The sequence below is a fragment of the Pelodiscus sinensis genome, chromosome 30 (assembly GCF_049634645.1).
Source record: "Pelodiscus sinensis isolate JC-2024 chromosome 30, ASM4963464v1, whole genome shotgun sequence".
Lineage (NCBI taxonomy): Eukaryota > Metazoa > Chordata > Testudines > Trionychidae > Pelodiscus > Pelodiscus sinensis.
The window spans coordinates 13,099,764-13,119,828 of NC_134740.1; the positions used below are offsets into that span (position 1 = coordinate 13,099,764).

A 20,065-nucleotide genomic window follows, 5' to 3' on the forward strand; every position below is an offset into this window, starting at 1 on the left:
CTGGCAAGCCCTAACGTGGCCTATTTACCTGTGCCTCTGCAGGTACGGGGGGATCGCAGATCACCACCAATGGGAGCTGCATTAGCCCATACCTGTGAAGGTGCAGGTAAATATAGTGGCAGCAGCTTACCAAGGGCTAACTTGCAGTACACCTGTCCAGAGGCAGAAATGTAAGTACCCAGGAAATGTTTACTGCAAAAGTTTGGTCCCGAGTCAGGTTTAGGCACCTACAGAGTTTGGGGGCAGCTGAACAAGGGGTTAGATCATCCCCTTAGAACCCGATTCTGGGATTTAGGCACTTATAGTAGTAGTTAGGGGTCAAAGTCCTCTTGAATTTCTGAGATAAGAACAAGCTGGGGCAGATACGTCCCTGGTGTAACCTGAATGGACTTACACCAAGAAGTAGTTTCATTTGTGCCACTGAAAATTTACAAGCAGTATTTGTAAGGTAATAAGCATTGTTTTGAATTAATACCCAAAGGGGCTAATTATAAATCCTCCATGACCACTGGAATATGTTAAATGAGGACAACGTTTAAAATTAATTGAAGAGGGTGTTGAGTTTGTACATCAGTTATTTAACTCCCAAATTTCCCAGTTGTTGCAAACAGCCTAGCTCAAGGGGTTTGGAAGAGTCAACTGGGTGTTTCCTCCTGACGTGTTGATCTGAATCCAGCTGCATTTTCCTACTGTCTAAAAGGTGGCAAAATGTGGTAAAAATTGGTAGCGTTGACCCATTTCCGAGTGGACACATGTCAAAACCCAGGCTACAGCCCCAGTCCTAGAGCCGGGGAGTTATGTGTGAACCCAAGAGATGGGACATTCAAGTAGAAATCACCTGTCCATCGTTAATTTGTTTCTTACTTTATATCCTTAGACTGGGTAGGAACAAATACATGCAGAGTTGGTATGAAAATTTAAATGCTTAGCATGACTAACCAATTGATTAATACCTCCAAATTAATCATGCTAGTTAAACACTGAAGCATGCTCATTAATAACCATGCCATTTTCCTCCAGAACATTCTTTATGGCTGAGATGTTCAAAGGAACCAAAGGCCGCTTAATTCTTACACATTCTGCTAGGTTCGTGATATGGAGAGCAGGTGCAATGTTTTGCAAGAACTTCCCTAATCGTTTTATTATTATTTCATAGTGCATGCAGGTATGATAAAGTCTTTAAACCAAGTTCCATGGACAATGAGATTAGAATCCCAATTATTGGCACTTTCAAATACTTCAGAACTTCATCAATCATATGATACAGGTAAGTGATAAAGAACCCAAGAATCCTTACCCAGGTGAGTTTGGTGCTGGCTTGAATTTATTTACCTCAGTATTTTAAGACCAGCAGAGGTCATTCAGGTAACGGTAAAGTACCTGCAGAACTTTAGCAGATGTTTCCTCATCATACCTAGACTGGTCAGCTGAACAGGAGTGTCCAAACAGCCTGAACAGCCTCCAAAGGATCCAAATGAGGGAGAATTCCTCTTTCTGGAAGTTGTTCCTGGGGACAGTTCATAGATTCTCAACCCAGAAGGACAGATTCTGAGCATCTAGTTCAGTGTTCCTTAAACTGTGTTCTAGGGAACACCGGTGTGCCATGAGGCAGTTGGAGGTGCGCTGCAGAGAAGAACAGAGTGCAAAATGGCCGCCTTTTTTTTTTTTTTTGCTCAACAAAAACTCCTTGGTGTTCCTCATAAAGAAAAATTATTGTTTGGTGTTCCTCAGTCTTCAAAAGTTTAAGAAACACTGACCTGGTCTGTATAAGGCCATAGAACTACTCCAAACTAATCCCGTTTGAATGACAGCAGATGTTATTTTTTTTCCTACTTAAAAACTCCCTGGGATGAAGACTCGAACATAACCATTGGTAGATTGAGTCACACGGTCACACTGTCTGAACTGGCTCCAAAAACAGGACAGGAACCCCAAACTGGTGATGTATTCTTCAATTAGATTCCACCAATGTGCTACGTCGTCTTCTAATGAAGTCACAGCCCATCCCCTTAAACGGTCCAATCTGTCTTGCTCCATGAGCAAGCTGGACTATGTGATAAATGGCCTCTAGTGCCAAAATAGCAGAGATGGTGACAATAACCTCTCTACTGCTACCCGACATTCTAGCCCACCCATGAGTGAGTTGCCTGCTAGATCTCCCACCATAGACAAAGCTGGTAGCCAATTCTTATAGTAAACTAATGAAGATTGCTTAGCTAAGAAAAATAAATGAGGGGTATTGAGAGATTAAAGCAGGTAAAGTAGATGCACAGATGAGTCAAAGTTTACAATTCCAGAGATAACAGGAATCCATTAGGTTCCTAAAAGTCTGTCAGGGCAATCTACAATAAGTGTGAGGATCTCTTTTTACGGTTTAGTTACTCTGCCCCGTTGGAATACTGTACAATCCCCGATCCTCGCTCCTCAAGATAAACGATTTTCCTTTGTATCCATATTTATTGTTGTTCTCTTAGAACAGTCGGACGGGACTTACAGTGGTTTCTTCTTTGACGGTGGGGAGAGGGACATTTTAGAGTTTCTGAACTCTAAATGCCCTACCTAATAAAGTTGAAGTGCCTGCGGTGCATATACCATTCTGCATAACACGTGGCTTCTTTCATGTTCGGAGAGTCATATAGATACTGGGGAACATACACAAAGCAAAATAATAACAAGATACAAAAAAGGGACAAAAGAACCTGCAAAACCACATTCAGAATTATGAAGGTGAAACACCAAACACGTTCACGTACATTTGATCATCTGCTCACACACACTGGATTTGGCCTGACTTCCAGCTGTCAGCTTGTCTGTGTCCGGCTACGTTTTAATCACATCTGCCACCAGCATCACAGACCGTTTCCATGCTAAAAAGTATCTTTCTATTCATGCCCATCAGTGTGAAAGAAGCTATTTACATATATTTGCATACATATTTGCATGTACATGCAACCACCCTTAAGTTGCGGCTTCGGCACGTGATGTGAGTATCATTGTGGCCCCCGGGGCTTCCAACGTTGAATAGCCCTGACTTAAGGCATTTCAGACAAGAATAGACTCAACTTTTTCAGACACGACTGGAGATGTAGTTTCCCCATTCACAGAGTCTCCTAAGCACTACCGTATCAGCCCATCGATAAGGCCTGAGGGAACCTTTTCCTACCTATTGTATTTCTGACGGCACATTTTATCTCCTTGTTCCTCAGGCTGTAAATAATTGGGTTAAATGTTGGAGTCAGCACGGTGTATACTAGGGAAAAGAACCTGTTACTGCCCTGGGACTGTTCTGTACTGGGCTGCATATAAATAAACGTTCCAGTCCCGTAGAAGAGAGAAACCACGATGAGGTGGGAGGAGCAAGTGGAGAAGGCCTTGCGCTGGCCCTCCGCAGAGGGCATCTTCAGGATGGTGGAGATGATGAGGCCGTAGGACAAGAGGATGAGCAAAAACGGGACCAGGATGAAGATCACGGTGGTGGAAGTGACAGCCGCTTCATTCTTGTGCGTGTCCGTGGTGGCCAGGCTCAGCACAGGGAAGACGTCGCAGAAGAAATGGCTGATTCGATTAGAGCCACAGAAAGGCAGCTGGAATATGGAAATGGTGTGTCCACAACCCACCAGGACGCCGAAGGCCCAGGAACCGGCTGCCATCTGAGCACAGACGCTCTGGTTTATAACGAGAGTGTACCGCAGCGGGTTGCATATGGCCACGTACCGATCGTAGGCCATGACTGAGAGAAGGCAGCACTCCGTGATGCCGAAGAGGATGAAGAAACACATCTGAGCCCCACAGCCTGCGAAGGAGATAGTCTGGGCGTCCGACAACAGGTTCACCAGCATCTTGGGCTGGGTGACTGAGGTGTAGCAGATTTCCAGGAAGGATAAATTCCTGAGGAAGAAATACATGGGGGTGTGGAGCGCAGAGTCAGTGATGGTGAGGATCACAATCAGAGTGTTCCCCACCAGGGCCAGGACATAGAAGGAGCACACCACCACGAAGGGCAGGACTTGCAGGGACTGGAAATCAGAGAATCCCAGCAGTTCTATCTCCGTCACACAGCTCTGGTTTTCCATGTTTTCCACACTATTTGGCGGAGGTCCTGGAGACAGAAAACAGAGGGAAGGATTTGTAGATAGTAGATGCTTTGGGTTGGGTGGAGCACAATTAAACTATTCTTCCCAAAGCTCCATTTTGCCGAAATGAAAAGACATTGCAGAAATGGGACAATTTCGACACTACATGCAACCGATAAAAAAAATTGCAATGAGTTGGATCAAAATGGAGAGTATTGGTTACACACCTTACTATTCCATGTTGTTCCAACTTTCTGACCTAGTTTTACTTTTACTGTAATGTCCTGTTAAGGATAACGTATTCAAATTTAATATTAAATACAACATTATATTTATACAATAAACACATTATTTGAAGAAGTGGGCTGTGTCCACGAAAGCTCATGATACCATCTACATGTTGTGTTAGTCTTTAAGGTGTTACCAGATTATTTGTTGTTTTTTAAGTTTATCCTGTACAGACTAACTCGGCTACATCCTGAAGATCCTGAATTTTATTTTTATTATTCTTTACTATGATTTATATTTTACTAGCATATTTATCCAACATGGGCTGGTCTGTGCCCATCAAATGCATTTTGTTTCTCCATCCTGTAGCCAGACAGGAACCCCCCTTGTAACATCCATTTTTGCTTGCCTGGAGCATGCAGGGCACACAGAGCAGAAGGCCCAGGCTGTGTGACCGTGAATGGCTATAAACAGAGATACTCCAATTGCTGACCAAGAGGCTGCCAAGGAGCATCCTTGACTTAACCCATATTGATATGAACACACAGCCGTCCGTGGGGGGAGGAATCTCTCGCCCGGTAAAAGAATATCCGGCACTCCTAATTTAGCTATCTTCCTCTCTTGCAAGCGTAAATTAATTTGAAACTTGCTTGTAAGAACTGGCACCACAAAACAGACCAGTACAATTTGGCCTCTTAGATAAGAAAGAGGATACGGGCCCCCAGGGGTATAAAGATGGGTCCAGCAGTACATTTACTTTGAGTGTCAATCTACCATCTATCTGCTGGTCGGGTTTGGTGTTTGACCTCCTGAGGTTCCAGAGGGGACGCCCACCTCGTATTCGTCTTTCCTAGGAATTGAGAGACCGGCCCTGGCCTGACACGCTGGAGTCGAGAGATACAGAAAGGGGTAAAAATTGTACCTGGATGTGGTCCTTTGTCTTAAGTGTGCACATAGACTTAGAGCTCTTTAAAGATTAAGCTGTCACTTGGTACCATTATTTCTATTTTCTATCTTTATTTTCTTTGCAACCACTTTTAAAATCTGTATTTGTTAACAGTTAAAAAAGAGAGCAATAGCCATTGTAACCATATGCTTTTATAAGTCATGTAATAAACCTGTAAGGCTACGTCTACACTGGCCCCTTTTCCGGAAGGGGCATGTAAATTTCACGAGTCGTCGTAGGGAAATCCGCGGGGGATTTAAATATCCCCCGCGGCATTTAAATAAAAATGTCCGCCGCTTTTTTCCGGCTTTTAAAAAAGCCGGAAAAGAGCGTCTAGACTGGCCCCGATCCTCCGGAAAAAGTGCCCTTTTCCGGAGGCTCTTATTCTTACTTCTTATTTCTATTTTCTATCTTTATTTTCTTTGCAACCACTTTTAAAATCTGTATTTGTTAACAGTTAAAAAAGAGAGCAATAGCCATTGTAACCATATGCTTTTATAAGTCTTTTAATAAACCTGTAACTGTTTAAGCTTTAACCTGACTCCTTCAGTTGCTGTAATAGAACCAAGTACAATTTAAAAGAACTTCAGCCGGTCATAAAGGGACAGTCATAGGGAGAGCTTGGGCGTTTGGATCTGTGTCACTCCCAGGTGACAGATCCGTTGGGGCACCTTTCAGCCTTTCCCAGGCTGCCCGCTGCGAAGGAACCCCTGTGTTCTAGCAGCTAAAATCTAAGGTGTAATAAGCTTTTCCTGTATAAAGGGGCGTCTGTTGGCCTGCTGGCCACCCTCTGCGACGGGACCCCGGCCCTAGCAGTAATGACACGGACGTTAAACCTTTTCTCGGAAGCATACACACACACACTGCCCTGACCGTCGGCTGACACATCCCTATGAACTCTTATCATTCGGGATATTTTAACAAAAAGAGGGCTATAGTCAATTTGGTTTCCAATAATATTTTTTTTTCTAGTTTTCAAACCTAAAGCATTGATTTAGCTGCTTCCAAACAAAGCACTACTCCAGTTATATTTGTTTTATCTCTTTTCTGTAAGGTTTACTGAAAAGCAATCCTATTCCATAATCATCCTATTTTTCTGACTCATCTTAGTGTTGTTTGTTTCAACATACGCTCAGTGATGTCAGGGTTGAGGACTGTACTTGATTTGGTGATTCTGCCTCTTTTCTGTTTAATTTTATATCAATCCCATTTTCAGGTATCTAAAAAAGGTGTCATAAGGAGGAGGGAGAAAACTTGTTCATCTTGGCCTCTGAGGATAGAACAAGAAGCAATGGGCTTAAACTGCAGCAAGGGAGGTTGAGGTTGGACATTAGGAAAAAGTTCCTACCTGTCAGGGTGGTTAAACACTGGAATAAATTGCCCAGGGAGGTTGTGGAATCTCCCTCTGTGGAGATATCTAAGAGTAGGTTAGATAAATGTCTATCAGGGATGGTCTAGACAGTATTTGGTCCTGCCATGAGGGCAGGGGACTGGACTCGATGACCTCTCGAGGTCCCTTCCAGTCCTAGTCTTCTATGATTCCCTAGAATCATAAAATCATAGAATGCTAGGGCTGACACAGACCTCAGAGTCATCGAGTGCAACCCCCGGACCAAAGCAGGACCAACCCCAAAGCAATTATCCCAGTCAGGGCTTTGTCAAGCCAGGACTTAAACATCTCTTGGGATGGAGATTCCACCCCCTCCCTAGGGAACCCATCCCAGGGTTTCCCCACCCTCCAAGGGAAATAGCTTTTCCTAATACCCAACTTAGACCTCCCCCACTGTAACTTGAGACCATTGCTCCTCGTTCTGCCATCTGCCCCCACTGAGAACAGCCTCTCTCCATCCTCTTTGGAACCTCCCTTCAGGGAGTTAACGGTTACATCAAATCACGATTCACTCTTGTCTTCTGTAGACTAAATAAGCACAAATCCCTCACAGGTCAAGCGCTCCAGCCCCTAAACATATGGTCGCCTTCCACCAGACCCTCCACTCCAGATGTGGCCTCACCAGAGCTGAATAAAGGGGAATAATCACTTCCCTAGATCTGCTGGCAACGCTCCTCCTAAAGCACCCCTACTTGTCGTTAGCCTACTTGGCTATAAGGGCCCACTGTTGACTCATCTCCAGCTTTTCATCCATTGTCATCCCCAGGTCCTTTTCTGCCAACTACTACTTAGCCAGTCGGTCCCCAGCCTGTAACAATACTTGTGATTCTTCCCTCCCAAGCCGAGGCACATCCTGTTTTCCTGGCACCACCAGCCCCTCACCTTGCTGTAAGTTACGATAGGAGGAAGATGAATACTGAATTTGGTGGCCCTAGCTCTTACTATATAGGAGGAATTCTTGATCCAACCGAGAGACAAACTCTGTACAATCTGGTTTTAACTCGGGTTCTCACTGGCATCATAATGCAGAGGAAAAGACTCTCTCTTTACCTCAGAAAGAAAGTGAATCAGTCGGAGACATTTTGCCCACCGACCTCCATGCCGGGGTTCAGCGTGGACACAGAATGATGAGAAACATTCACATGTTGCTGCTTAAAAGCAAGCTGCCCTCCTCAGGGCTGTCCAATACTTCTGAAAATTGGGTAGAACAGGCAGGGGCGCTTTTTTTGAGGAAATAACCAAATATTTGGAAAGAAGTGAGTTGTGCCCACGAAAGCTCATGATTTCATCTACATGTGTTCTTAGTCTTTAAGGTGCTACTAGACTATTTGTTGTTCGTTAAGTTTTTCTAGTTACAGACTAATCCATCTCCCTCTCTGAAGATTATGAAATTTAACGAGCTAACCTTTCACGGTACGCCCACATCTTGAATACTGTGTACAGATGTGGTCTCCTCACCTCAAAAAAGATATTTTGGCCTTGGAAAGGGTTCAGAAAAGGGCAACTAAAATGAGGAGGGGTTTGGAACGGGTCCCATATTAAGAGGTTAAAGCGACTGGGACTTTTCAGTTTAGAAAAGAGGAGACTAAGGGGGGATATGATAGAGATCTATAAAAGCATGAGTGGTGCGGAGAGGGCCAATAAAGAAAAGTTATTTATTAGTTCCCATAATAGAAGAACTAGTGGACACCAAATGAAATGAATGGGTAGCAGGTTTAAAACTAATAAAAGAGAGATCTTCTTCACACAGCATGTAGTCTACCTGTGGAACTCCTTGCCAGAGGAGGCTGTGAAGGCTAGGACTAGAACAGAGTTTAAAGAGAAGCTAGATAATTTCATGGAGGTTAGGTCCATAAAAGGCTACTAGCCAGGGGATAGAAATGGTGTTCCTGGCCTCTGTTTGTCAGAGGCTGGAGAGAGATGGCAGGAGACAAATCGCTTGATCATTGTCTTCGGTCCACCCTCTCTGGGGCACCTGGTGTTGGCCACTGTCGGCAGACAGGATACTGGGCTAGATGGACCTTTGGTCTGACCCAGTACGGCCGTTCTTATGTTCTTATGTTCTTATTCCTTTTCAAATTTTCCTGCTGCATAAATACTCTTGGTATGAACATATATTTGTATGCATGTCTGTGTGGGGGTACACGGGAGAGAAGGGAGCCTATGTTTAGAAGGACTGTGGACTGAAGCATGATTTAACCGGAGTTTTCCACCTCTCGGTCAAATACAGAGCCAATAGGTATCTCCTAACCTTTCCCCTCCGGGTCCTCTTTCAAGAGTCCAATTTGTCTTGCATACCCCCAAGTTTCTGCTGCCTTACCAAACTCAAGCAGAGAAATACAGAAGCGTCCCAGCGCACTGTGGAAGAAAAATGGCTGACTTTCTGACGGTGACCCTATCAGTATAAAATAATGCATTTGGAATGCAAATATTGTATGTACACTCCAGGATACAAAGTACAGAGCTGTGGAAACACATCATCGTCTGTCAAATTGCAGCTTGCAGTTACATCACTGGGGCTTTTTATGTAGCTTGTGGTAAAATGAGGCAAAGATCTGGAGGAGTTGATTTACCCCCTAGAAGATCTCAGAGCACCTCCTAGGGGAAGAGATAGCTTTAGTTGAGAACGACTACAGCAACTCACAGATAGAGATCTCTTTGTGAGGGACACATCCGGACTATAGTGTATGGGAGTTGTTTTTCCCTGGGTGTGTGAAATCTATAGAGAGACCCCATATTTTTCCTACCATAATGCTCCATTTTTACATTTTTCTTGATTTAAATGGGAGTAAGCCCTGAGTATAAAAAGGTGGGGACATCAGGATTCATTTCCTTCTGCTCATTTGGGAACAGTTTCACTGACTTTTTCTGGGTCAACCTCAGATCTTTCTCCAGAATGTTGGCCAATGACAGGCCGCACTCCCTGCTCACGGAAATCAAAATCCTTCTTTCCGACTGGAACAATGAGAGAGATGCCAGCCCCGCACCTCAGTCCAAGGCATTCTTGGTCTACCTGTCCAGGGATAACGAGGTGGATTTTCCTTGGTTCGATTTACAGACTCTGCCAAGACATTTCCCGAAGGACACTTGAAGCCTTCCCTGAACTTTTCATACTTCCTCACCTGAGCTGAATTTAAAAAAACCAAAGAGATCTCCCCGTAGCAACTCCATTGCCTGACACTGCCTATTAGATTTCGAAACCACCTGCCCTTGATTTAACTCTGCTGACCCTGAAAACCACTGGATTTTTTTAGGGGGTGAAAGAGAAGACCAGTGCTCATTCAGGAAGCTCTTGTTAGTTCTTTCAGAATGGTTGAGTGAGCTAATCTGAAAGCACAAATTGCTCATCCAACCCTGTGGTTTTTTTCCCAGGGATTTCATGGGCTGCATGATTTCACCCATACAATTTCAGAGCAAAACGAGCCATTGAAATGACCCATTGTGTCATGCAGACGAGGGAATTTCACATAACCACGCAGTCTTCTTCGGTTCCTTAGTATTAACCAGACAGAGTCAACCCATCTGCTCCTACCTCTGGCAGAAAGAACGTCTCGCGTCCTCTCCGTCTGCTTCTGCCTCTGCATAATTAAGCACGAAAGCAGAGCTTTTAAAACTGCTTTCCAGACCCTGGGGATCTCCTGGCCAAAGGGAAAAGCCGCCGCCCCCCCATAATGATGTTCCCAAGCAAAAAGGGTTTGTTGTCTCTCGGGTGGCAAGGAGAACAAACATGTTCTTAAAAGTCTCCGTGGGGGGAGACCCATTTGTCTGTAACTTTAAAAACAATGAAAAACATTCCACAAGCCAAATTCACAGAGAAGGGTTGGAAGTTTAATTCATTCACAAGTTTAATTCTTAGGCAAATGGTATGAATCGGGATATTGGCTGGCTCCCATATTATCGTCCACATCTTAATGACTTAACCAACCAACCAGCCAATGAAGGTGCGAATGGTTCTTATCAGCCTCTTGTAACTTTTAAGGGCTTTAAAGGGCTACTAGGGCATGTCTACACTACAGTGCTAATTGGAAATAACGCATCTATACACAAAACCTATTTCGAAATAGCATGTCCACACTGAGTGCACCCTGAACCGATGTTAAGGTTGGCCGGAACCAGTGCCAGCAGGGCATCAGGTTAGCACTTAGGGTACGTCTACACTACATGCCTCTGTCAGCAGAGGCATGTAGATTTGTTTATTCAGCAAAGGTAAATGAAGCCGCGATTTAAATGATCGCGGCTTCATTTACATTTACATGGCTGCCGCGCTGAGCCGACAAACGGCTGATCAGCTGTTTGTCGGTTCGCCGCTATTCTGGACGTTCCCCCTGTCGACATCAAAGCCCTTTGTCGGCAGCCCAGTTATTCCTCGTGGAATGAGGTTTACCGGGGCTGCCGACAAAGGGCTTTGATGTCGACAGGGGGAACGTCCAGAATAGCGGCGAACCGACAAACAGCTGATCAGCCGTTTGTCGGCTCAGCGCGGCAGCCATGTAAATGTAAATGAAGTCGCGATCATTTAAATCGCGGCTTCATTTACATTTGCCTACAACCCTAATCTACATGCCTCTGCCGACATGAGTGGTCCCTGAACCGAAGTTAAGGCTGGCCAGAACCAGTGCCGGCAGGTTGGGACTTAGTGTGTGGGGCTGCTGCCTGAGGCTAACTGAGCTCTGTGCTTAAAGGGACCCGACCCCCACCCCGGACAGACAGTTCTCAGGGTTCCCCGCTTGCTTGTCTACCTCGATGAGGGACAGCAAAGCAGTCCTGACTTGGAGAGCCCTGGGCGCCTGCACTCGGGACACCACAGCACGCGGCCACATGGAGCCAGAGCTGCCACTGGGCACATCAGTGCATCTCGTGGGGTCGTTGCCATCAGCCTGGCTGCATTTGCTGCAGGCTGCCATCCGGGGGTCCATCAAGGGGCTGTCAGGATCCAGGAGGTCCTGCGGGAGAGCGTCCAACCCGAGGAGCCTTCAGAACCTCCCCGGTCCTCCCCACCGGGGGCTCGTGCCCCATTCCTCCCTCACGTCCTTCCACTGACCCCTCCCTAGCCCCCCTTCCTGATGTCAAATAAAAGACACGTGTGTTCAAAAATAGAAACTGGGTTTATTGAACAAAACTGGGAGGGGGGGATGAACCTCTGGGGAGACTGGGAAAAGGAGGTGGGAGAAGGGAAGAGAGAGGGTGGGAGAGGGGAGGGGGAAACCTGGGAAGAGTGAGCTGGAAGGGGGAAGCAAGGGGAAGAAGGGGGAGGGGAAGCTCAGGGCTCAGGGTTGGGGTCTCGCCGGACCAACTTGACTTTCATGCTAACCTGTTCCTGACTTTCAATCTATCCTGCCATAGACGGCCCCATTCCTCTGTCTAGTGCAGAGATCATGGATGTTGGGGGCATCCCCCCCAAACCTGAATAAGGTCCATGATCTCCACCCTGGGCCAGGAAGGCGCCCGCCTTCTCCAGCCCCTGTCAGGCTCCTGGGAGCTGGCAGACTGCTCCTGGGGAGCGGTGGAGGGCTGGCTGCCAGTGGCTTGCTGGCTTCTGTTTTGGGGCCACTGGGTCAGGGCCCCCGGTGGCCACTGCTGGCTCTGGGCTGGCAGGCTTGGAGCTGGCACAGGCCCTGTGGCCAGGGTCTACCCCTTTAATGGCTCCGGGGCTGGGGGAGAGGAGAGTAAGTTTTCCTGGTTGTGCCCAGAGTGGCCCCCAGGGCTCCCTGGGAAGGGCTGGAGGCCCCCTATTTCGAATGAAGTGTCTACACAGCACTAAATTCGAAATAGCTATTTCAAATTTGGCGTTACTTCTCATAGAAGGAGGTTTACCAAATTCGAAATAAGGGCTCCGCTATTTCAAATTTATTTCGAAACAGCGGTTTGCCTGTGTTGACGCTATTAAAGTTACTTCGAAATAATAACTGCTGTTATTTCCAATTAGCTTTGTAGTGTAGACATAACCCTAGATTATTTGTTGTTTTTTTAGTTTTTTCCTGTTACAGACTAACTCGGCTTCCTTGCTGAATCTTATCTACTCCCTGTCTCTCTTTTTTTTCCCCCACTCCTTTTTATTTTCCTTCTTCCTCCACTTCCCTTATTTATTCTGGATTTGGACTTCTAACACTCCGGTCATCTGAAGATATGGGATGTGCCCATGAAAGTGCATGATCCCCTCTCCATGTTTTCATAGAATCATAGAATCATTGACCAAGCCATTTGTCTCGTGCCATCCATCTCCAGCCTTCCACAAACAGAGGCCAGGGACACCACTCCTACCCCCTGGCTAATAGCACTCCAATGACCCAACCTCCAGGAATTTATCTAACTTCTCTTTAAACGCTGTTCTAGTTCTAGCCTTCACAGCCTCCTGCAGCAAGGAGTTCCACAGGTTGACTATTTGCTTTGTGAAGAAGAACTTTCTGTTACTAGTTTGAAGCCTGCTACCCATTCATTTCATTTGGTGTCCTTTAGTCCTTCTATTATGGAAACTAATGAAGAACTTTTCTTTATGTACCCTCTCCACACCACTCATGCTTTTATAGACCTCTATCATATCCCCCCTCCATCTCCTCTTTTCTAAGTTGAAAAGTCCCAGTCTCTTTAGCCTCTCTTTATATGGGACCTGTTCCAAACCCCTGATCATTTTAGTTGCCCTCCCCTCTCCCACCCTCTCTCTTCCCCTCTCCCACCTCCTTTTCCCAGTCTCCCTCAGTTTTGTTCAATAAAGAGAGATTCTATTTTTGACCACACGTGTCCTTTATTTTGTACATCAGGAAGGGGGACTAGGGAGGGGTAAGTGGAAGGAGGTGAGGGAGGAATGGGGTATGAGCCCCAATGGGGAGGACTGGGCTGGCTCTGCGGGCTTCTGGGGGTGGAAGCTCTCCTGCAGCTCCCCAATTGCCCCTTCTCCCCAGATGGCAGCCTGCGGCAAGTGCAGCCGGGCTGATGGCCGAGTGCTGTGATGTGCCGAGTGTGGGCACTCGGGGCACTCCAAGCCAGGACTGCTTTGCAAGCGGGGAACCCCTGAGAACTGTCTGTCCGGGGTGGGGGGTCGGGTCCCTTTAAGCACAGCCCTGGGCTAGCCTGAGGCAGCAGCTCCACGCTCTAAGTCCTAACCTGATGCCCTGCCGGCACTGCTTCCGGCCAGCCTTAACCTCGGTTCAGGGTCCACTCAGTGTGGACATGCTAGTTCGAATTAGCAAAACGCTAATTCCAACTAGTTTTTAGGTCTAGATGCACTAGTTCAAATTAGCTTAGTTCGAATTAGTGCTGTAGTGTAGACATACCCTTAGAGATGAGGCTGGAGGCTGTGGTCCATGATTCCTGGAGCTGCATCCTGCCTCACACGAGTCGGCCCGTTAACTTCGGCGGAAGCTTACTTGAGTAAGAATCCCATCCCTCCTCTTTATCCCCCCACCATGGTTTCATATTGGTATTAACTCAGATATCGTGTGCCCATGTGAGTCTGTTGTGGAGACGACACATTGGAGAGTCTCTTTCCAGGCAATGGTGGAATTCGGGTGGCCAATGGCCGTCGGGCAAGAAAAGCAATCCTGGGGATGAAGGACGAGGTACGAGGCAATACGGAGCCTCGCCACCCAGCTCCTGCCCTGGTTCCCCGTTCTCCCTGCTTGCCACAGTCTGCGAGATGGTTTCAACTCTTTGTGCATGGCCTGGGATGGATCACACCTCAGAAACGGGGAGCGGGGTGGACAGAACGAACAGCATTCCGGAGGGAAACCAGAAGGAGGAAGCATCTCCCTTCTTTCCAGCCTGCGGGAAGAACATGGGGGTTCCTGAAATGTGGAAGAATAAGAGTAAGTGGCAGGATGTTGGGGACACAGCCGGCACGAGTCTCCTGCCTAGTGTGAAATGAAGGTCATCGAGTGCCCCCTATAATGTTCAATATTGTCCCTTTCCTCATGGTGCCACTTTCTGAAGTGCCTTTCTACAGCTCAAACGCCACCCAGATGATTAGCAGAGTGCCTACGCCTAGGGTTTTTTTTTTAATCTATTGGTGGTGCACATTTGCACCCCCCAGTGCACATAAAATTATTCCACACATGGACTCATCTACAAAGCAACTGTTAGGGAACAACAGACAGAGGGGGCTTTGCTGCAGCGTTGTCTGATGACCACACACGACTCCTCTGATGACCACACGACTCCTCCTCAGCCCCTTGGTCCTTCTGAGACCCAACCCCTGCACCAAAGGAGGCAGAAAACCTTGCGACATGCTGTTTCGAAGGCTGGCTCAGATTGCCTGGCAACCTCCCAGCAGTGTCTCTGGGGGGAGAAGTCCCCTGTGTTTCCCGCAGTAGATATAGTACAAGGGGAGGGGACCATGCTACGCAGGTGACCGCTGGTGCCTGTTTAATTGCACGAGGCAGGAATTGAGGCAGGGACGTGGCAACACAGAAGAGGAAGTCGTCTTTCCTTTGGTGTCATTCTGTTTTAGCGTGGTGCCTCTCTGCTGACGTCCGTGCCTTTACTCCTGATTCATACCGCGGTAAGTGACAGGAGGTCTCTCCTTTCGTATCTCCATTCCCTGCTAGGTCAATGCAGTTACTCTCGGGTGCGTTTAAGTGAGTACATTTCTTGTTGAGCTCCTTATATTTGTTTTTATTTCCCCCCAAACTCCCTAAAGGAAGGACAAGAAAAAGCAGATGAGAAGAAAGGCAAAAAAAATTGGAGCGGAGGGAACGAAAAGTAACAAAAAGGGCGCAGTGGAGAGCAAATTCTCAATTTGAATCCACTAAGGATAAATCCAAGGCTTTTAAAAGCTAGCAGAGTTGTTGACTTGAGTCCCACGACTTGAAATTGAGTCCGACTCAAGTCGCCTGGACGACCTGACTTGAGACTCGACTCGGGTTCATTGTTTGTGACTTGAGACTCGACTTGAGACTTGCTAATTTTGTTAAATCGACTAGGTGAAAAAATTGTCCGAAAATGCCGATATTGATGGCTTGTACAAAAGTGACTTGACATAATTCAAAATGACCTTAGCAAGTTAGAGAAATGGTCAGAGGTAAACAGGATGAGGTTTAATAAAGAGAAATGCAAAGTGCTCCACTTAGGAAGGAACAATCAGTTCCATACATACAAGATGGGAAGCGACTGTCTAGGAAGGAGCATGGCGGAAAGGGATCTAGGGGTCATTGTGGACCACAAGTTGAATATGAGTCAACAGTGTGATGCTGTTGCAAAAAAAGCAAATATGATTCTAGGTTGTATCAACAGGTGTGTTGTAAGCAAAACTCGTGAAGTCATTCTGCCGCTCTACTCTGCACTAGTTAGGCCTCAGCTGGAGTACTGTGTCCAGTTCTGGGTGCCACATTTCAAGAAAGATGTGGAGAAATTGGAAAGGGTACAGAGAAGAGCGACAAGAATGATTAAAGGTCTAGAGAACATGACCTATGAAGCCAGGCTTCATGAACTGGGCTTGTTTAGTTTGGAAAAAAGAAGATTAAGGGGGGACATGATAGCGGTTTTCAAATATCTAAAAGGGTGTCACAAGGAGGAAGGCGAAAATTTGTTCCTCTTGGTTTCTGAGGACAGGACAAGGAGTAATGGGCTTAAAGTGCAGCAGGGGAGGTTTAGATTGGACATTAGGAAAAAATTCCTAACTGTCAGGGTGGTCAAATATTGGAATAAATTGCCAAGGGAGGTGGTGGAATCTCCCTCTTTGGAGATATTTAAGAACAGGTTAGATAGACATCTGTCAGGGATGGTGTAGACTGAGCTTGGTCCTGCCTTGAGGGTGGGGGGCTGGACTCGATGACCTCTTGAGGTCCCTTCCAGACCTATGATTCTATGATTTTTTAAATTAAGACTTGAGTCTCGACTTCGGACTTAACTTGGAAGTGATTTTAGGGACTCGAGACGTGATTTGAGAATTGAACTGTAGTGACTTGAGACTCGACTTGGACTTGACAATGACAACTTGAAGACAACACTGAACGCTAGTGCTAACATTTCCAGACTTTGCCAGAAGTCTGAGAGACAGGGGTAAATGGTGAGGTGGCCGAATTTGCAGATGATCCTAAACTGCTGGAGATAGTTAAGACCAAAGCAGACTGTGAAGAGCTTCAGAAGGATCTCACCGAACTAGGTGACTGGGCAACGAAATGGCAAATGAATTCTAATGTTGATAAATCCCAACTACTCGTACAAAACGAGGGGGACTAATGTGGCTATAACCATTCAAGAGAGAGATCCCGGAGTCATTGTGGATAGTTCTCTGCAAACATCCACTCGGTGTGCAGCTGCCATCAAAAATGCAAACAGAATGTTGGAGTCATTTAAAAAGGGATGGAGAATATTTTACTGCCTCTGTATAAATCCATAGTACATCCACAAATTGAATACTGTGTGCAAATGTGGCCACCTCATCTCAAAAAAAGGTATTTTGGTGTTGGAAAAAGTCCAGAGAAGGGCAACTAAAATGATGAGGGGTTTGGAACGGGTCCTATATGAAGAGAGATTAAAAAGACTTGGACGTTTCAGCTTAGAAAAGAGGAGACAAAGGGGGGGGATAGGATAGAGGTCTATACAATCATGACAGGGTGTGGACAAAGTGAACAAGGAAACGTTATTTACTGGTTCCCATAGCATAAGAACTAGGGGTCACCAAATGAAATCAACAGGTTTAAAACAAACAAAAGGAAGTTTTTCTTCACACAGCGCACAGTCAACCTGTGGAACTCCTCGCCAGAGGATGTTGTGTAGAGCAGGATTTTAACAGGGTTCAAAAAAGAGCTAGATAGATTCATGGAGGTTAGGTCCCTCAGTACTTATTAGCCAGGATGGATAGGGAAGGTGTCCTTAGTCTCTGTGTGTCAGGGGCTGGGAGTGGGCGACAGGGGAGGGATCACTGGATGGTTCCCGGTTCTGTTCACTCCCTCGGGGGCACCTGCCATTGGCCGCTGTTGGCAGACAGGACACTGGGCTAGATGGACCTTTGGACTGACCCAGTCTGGCCTTTCTTATGTTCCTCTGTGCTGAAACATTATCCGCTCTTGTATCCAAGTCACTGTGAGAAGCTTCCACCCCAAGTAGCCTTCTACTGACTCTCCACTGGTCGTTATTGCCTGGATGTGATTTGTAGAGTCCTGTGTGTTAAAAAGCCCCATCAGGCTTGATAAGTTACAGGCCAGATAGTAACAGACTGTGAACTCCTGCGATAAATAAGTTTGGTGTTGTAATAAATCAACCATCCTGTTCACACTGTGTCAACATTCAAGACTGCAGAGAGCTTTTTGGGGTTATTTGTGTTGTTTTGTGGGAGGTTGTGTTGATTTGGAGGTGGGCTGGTTTGCGTTGGTGAGTGCTGCAGTAAGGCGGGTGAGTTCTGGGTTATTGGTTGTGCTCTAGGAGAGATTGTGTTGATGTGTGTCTAAAGGAGGGTTGTGTTGGGAAAATTGTGGGGATTATTGTGGGTAGCAGCTGGGCCACGCAACGCACAAACAATCCTCCAATCAAAAAGCATTTGCTTTTTCCTTCCTAGATGGAGTCCTTTTCATTTGAGTTTGTTGAATGTAAATCTTGTTCATTTCAGACTCGTTCTCCTGTTGGTCATGATCATTTTGAATTCTGACCACACCTACCTTGGGGTCAGCCACAGATTTTACTTATGCATAATCTCCTTTTAGTTATCCAAGTCATTACAAATTTGTTGAAGAGCTAACAACATTGTTAAGAGCATAAGAACAGCCAGACCACGTCAGATCAAAGGTCCAGCTAGCCTAGTGGTCGTCTTCCAACAGTGGCCAATGCCAGGTGCCCCACCACATGGACTGTCTCATCCTGGTGCCACTTAATATCAAGATGCATCTGTGTGAGCACTCTGGGACTTGCACTTCTTAGAAATGTGCATTGTTTGCCATATTGGCCCTGATCTTGGTAGGTTCTGTGAGCAGGCTCCGGACACAAGGGCATGTCTTATGTTCTCTTCCTCCTACAACAGGCATGGTTCGTCTCTCTTCCGAGAATACGTTCAGAGTTAGGCATGGTCTCACAGAACAAGTCTAACCCTTAGCAGGGGTATAGCAAGCGTTACCATGGCTATTGAAGGACTCGGAAAGAACCGTTAACTCTATTGCTTCCCAAGAACATTTGAGGCTATGTTGAGAGCTCCAGTTTCATCCACCTCAGCTGACCCTGAAAGTGCCGTTGTTGGCAATACCTTCAACTGTCTCGCAACGGGGCACAGAGAAAGGGCCAAAAACACTCAGATAGGCGAGAATGAACCCTGGATAAAATGCATGTCTCTGGATTCGAATTCTAGGGGTTATTTCTCTGGAATTGGATGGAATCTACAGTGTCAATATGGGTAAACGAGGTCCAAACCTACCATCAAGTTTGTCGGGGGTTCTCATATGAATCCTAGAACATTAGAACTGCAAGAGACCTTGAGAGGTCATTGAGTCCAGTCCCCTGCCATAACATCAGGACCAAGCACCACCTAGACTATCCCTGACAGGGGTGCGTTCAATCTGCTCTTCAATATCTCCAGGGATGGAGACTCCACAACCTCCCTGGGCAATTTATTCCAGTGTTTCACCCCCCTGACAGGCAGGAACTTTTTCCTAATGTCCAACCTCAACCTCCCTTGCTGCAGTTTAAGCCCATTGCTACTTGTCCTGTCCTCAGAGGCCAAGGGGAACAATTTTCCTCCCTCTTCCTTGTGACACCCTTTTAGATATTTGAAAACCGCTCTCATGTCCCCTACATGAAACCAATAATGTAGGACTTATTTCCATTAGTCTCCACTAATAAGTACAGGTTGAACCTCTCGGCTGTGTCTACACTGGCCACTTATTCCGGAAAATCAGCCGCTTTTCCGGAATAACTTGCCAGCTGTCTACACTGGCCCCTTGAATTTCCGGAAAAGCACTGACAATCTAATGTAAAATCATCAGTGCTTTTCCGGAAAAACTATGCTGCTCCCATTCAGGCAAAAGTCCTTTTCCGGAAAATTGTTCCCTACGTGGGTGGGGGGGTCGGCCCACTGGGCAGGCATGCGCTGGTTTCCGGGGGGGGGGAATGCTGGGAGGAGGGAGATGCAGGGGACTCTCTGCCTCCACTGGTATCCGACTCCCCTGTCCCCACTCCCCGAACTCTGTCCATACTCCCATCCCCACTCCCCGAACTCTGTCCCCACTCCCGTCCCCACTCCCCGAATTCTGTCCCCACTGGCACTCTGTCCCCTGCTGCAGAATCCTGTCCTCTGCCCTCCCAGCACCCTGTTTCCTCTCCCCTGCCCCCAGCCACAGTACTCTGTCCCCACAAAATGTATAATTATAAATGCTTCATTTTAGATTTAAATAGCATGAATAAAAAACAGACCATTTATTTCATAACTATAAACACGTGATTTTAATTGTATGTATTGCATAATTTAAAAATAAACTGTTTATCAGAGTGTGTAAGTAAGGGCTGGGG

The 20,065-nt window shown here is 46.4% G+C and overlaps 1 protein-coding gene across 1 annotated transcript; it reads right to left on the reverse strand.

The window, feature by feature from the left end:
• Positions 1–3,125: 3,125 nt before the first annotated feature.
• On the reverse strand, positions 3,126–4,073 carry LOC102459044 (olfactory receptor 10C1-like). The gene has a single exon (XM_075912179.1). It carries the CDS (start codon positions 4,071–4,073, stop codon positions 3,126–3,128), a length of 948 nt encoding a protein of 315 aa, XP_075768294.1.
• Positions 4,074–20,065: the final 15,992 nt, after the last annotated feature.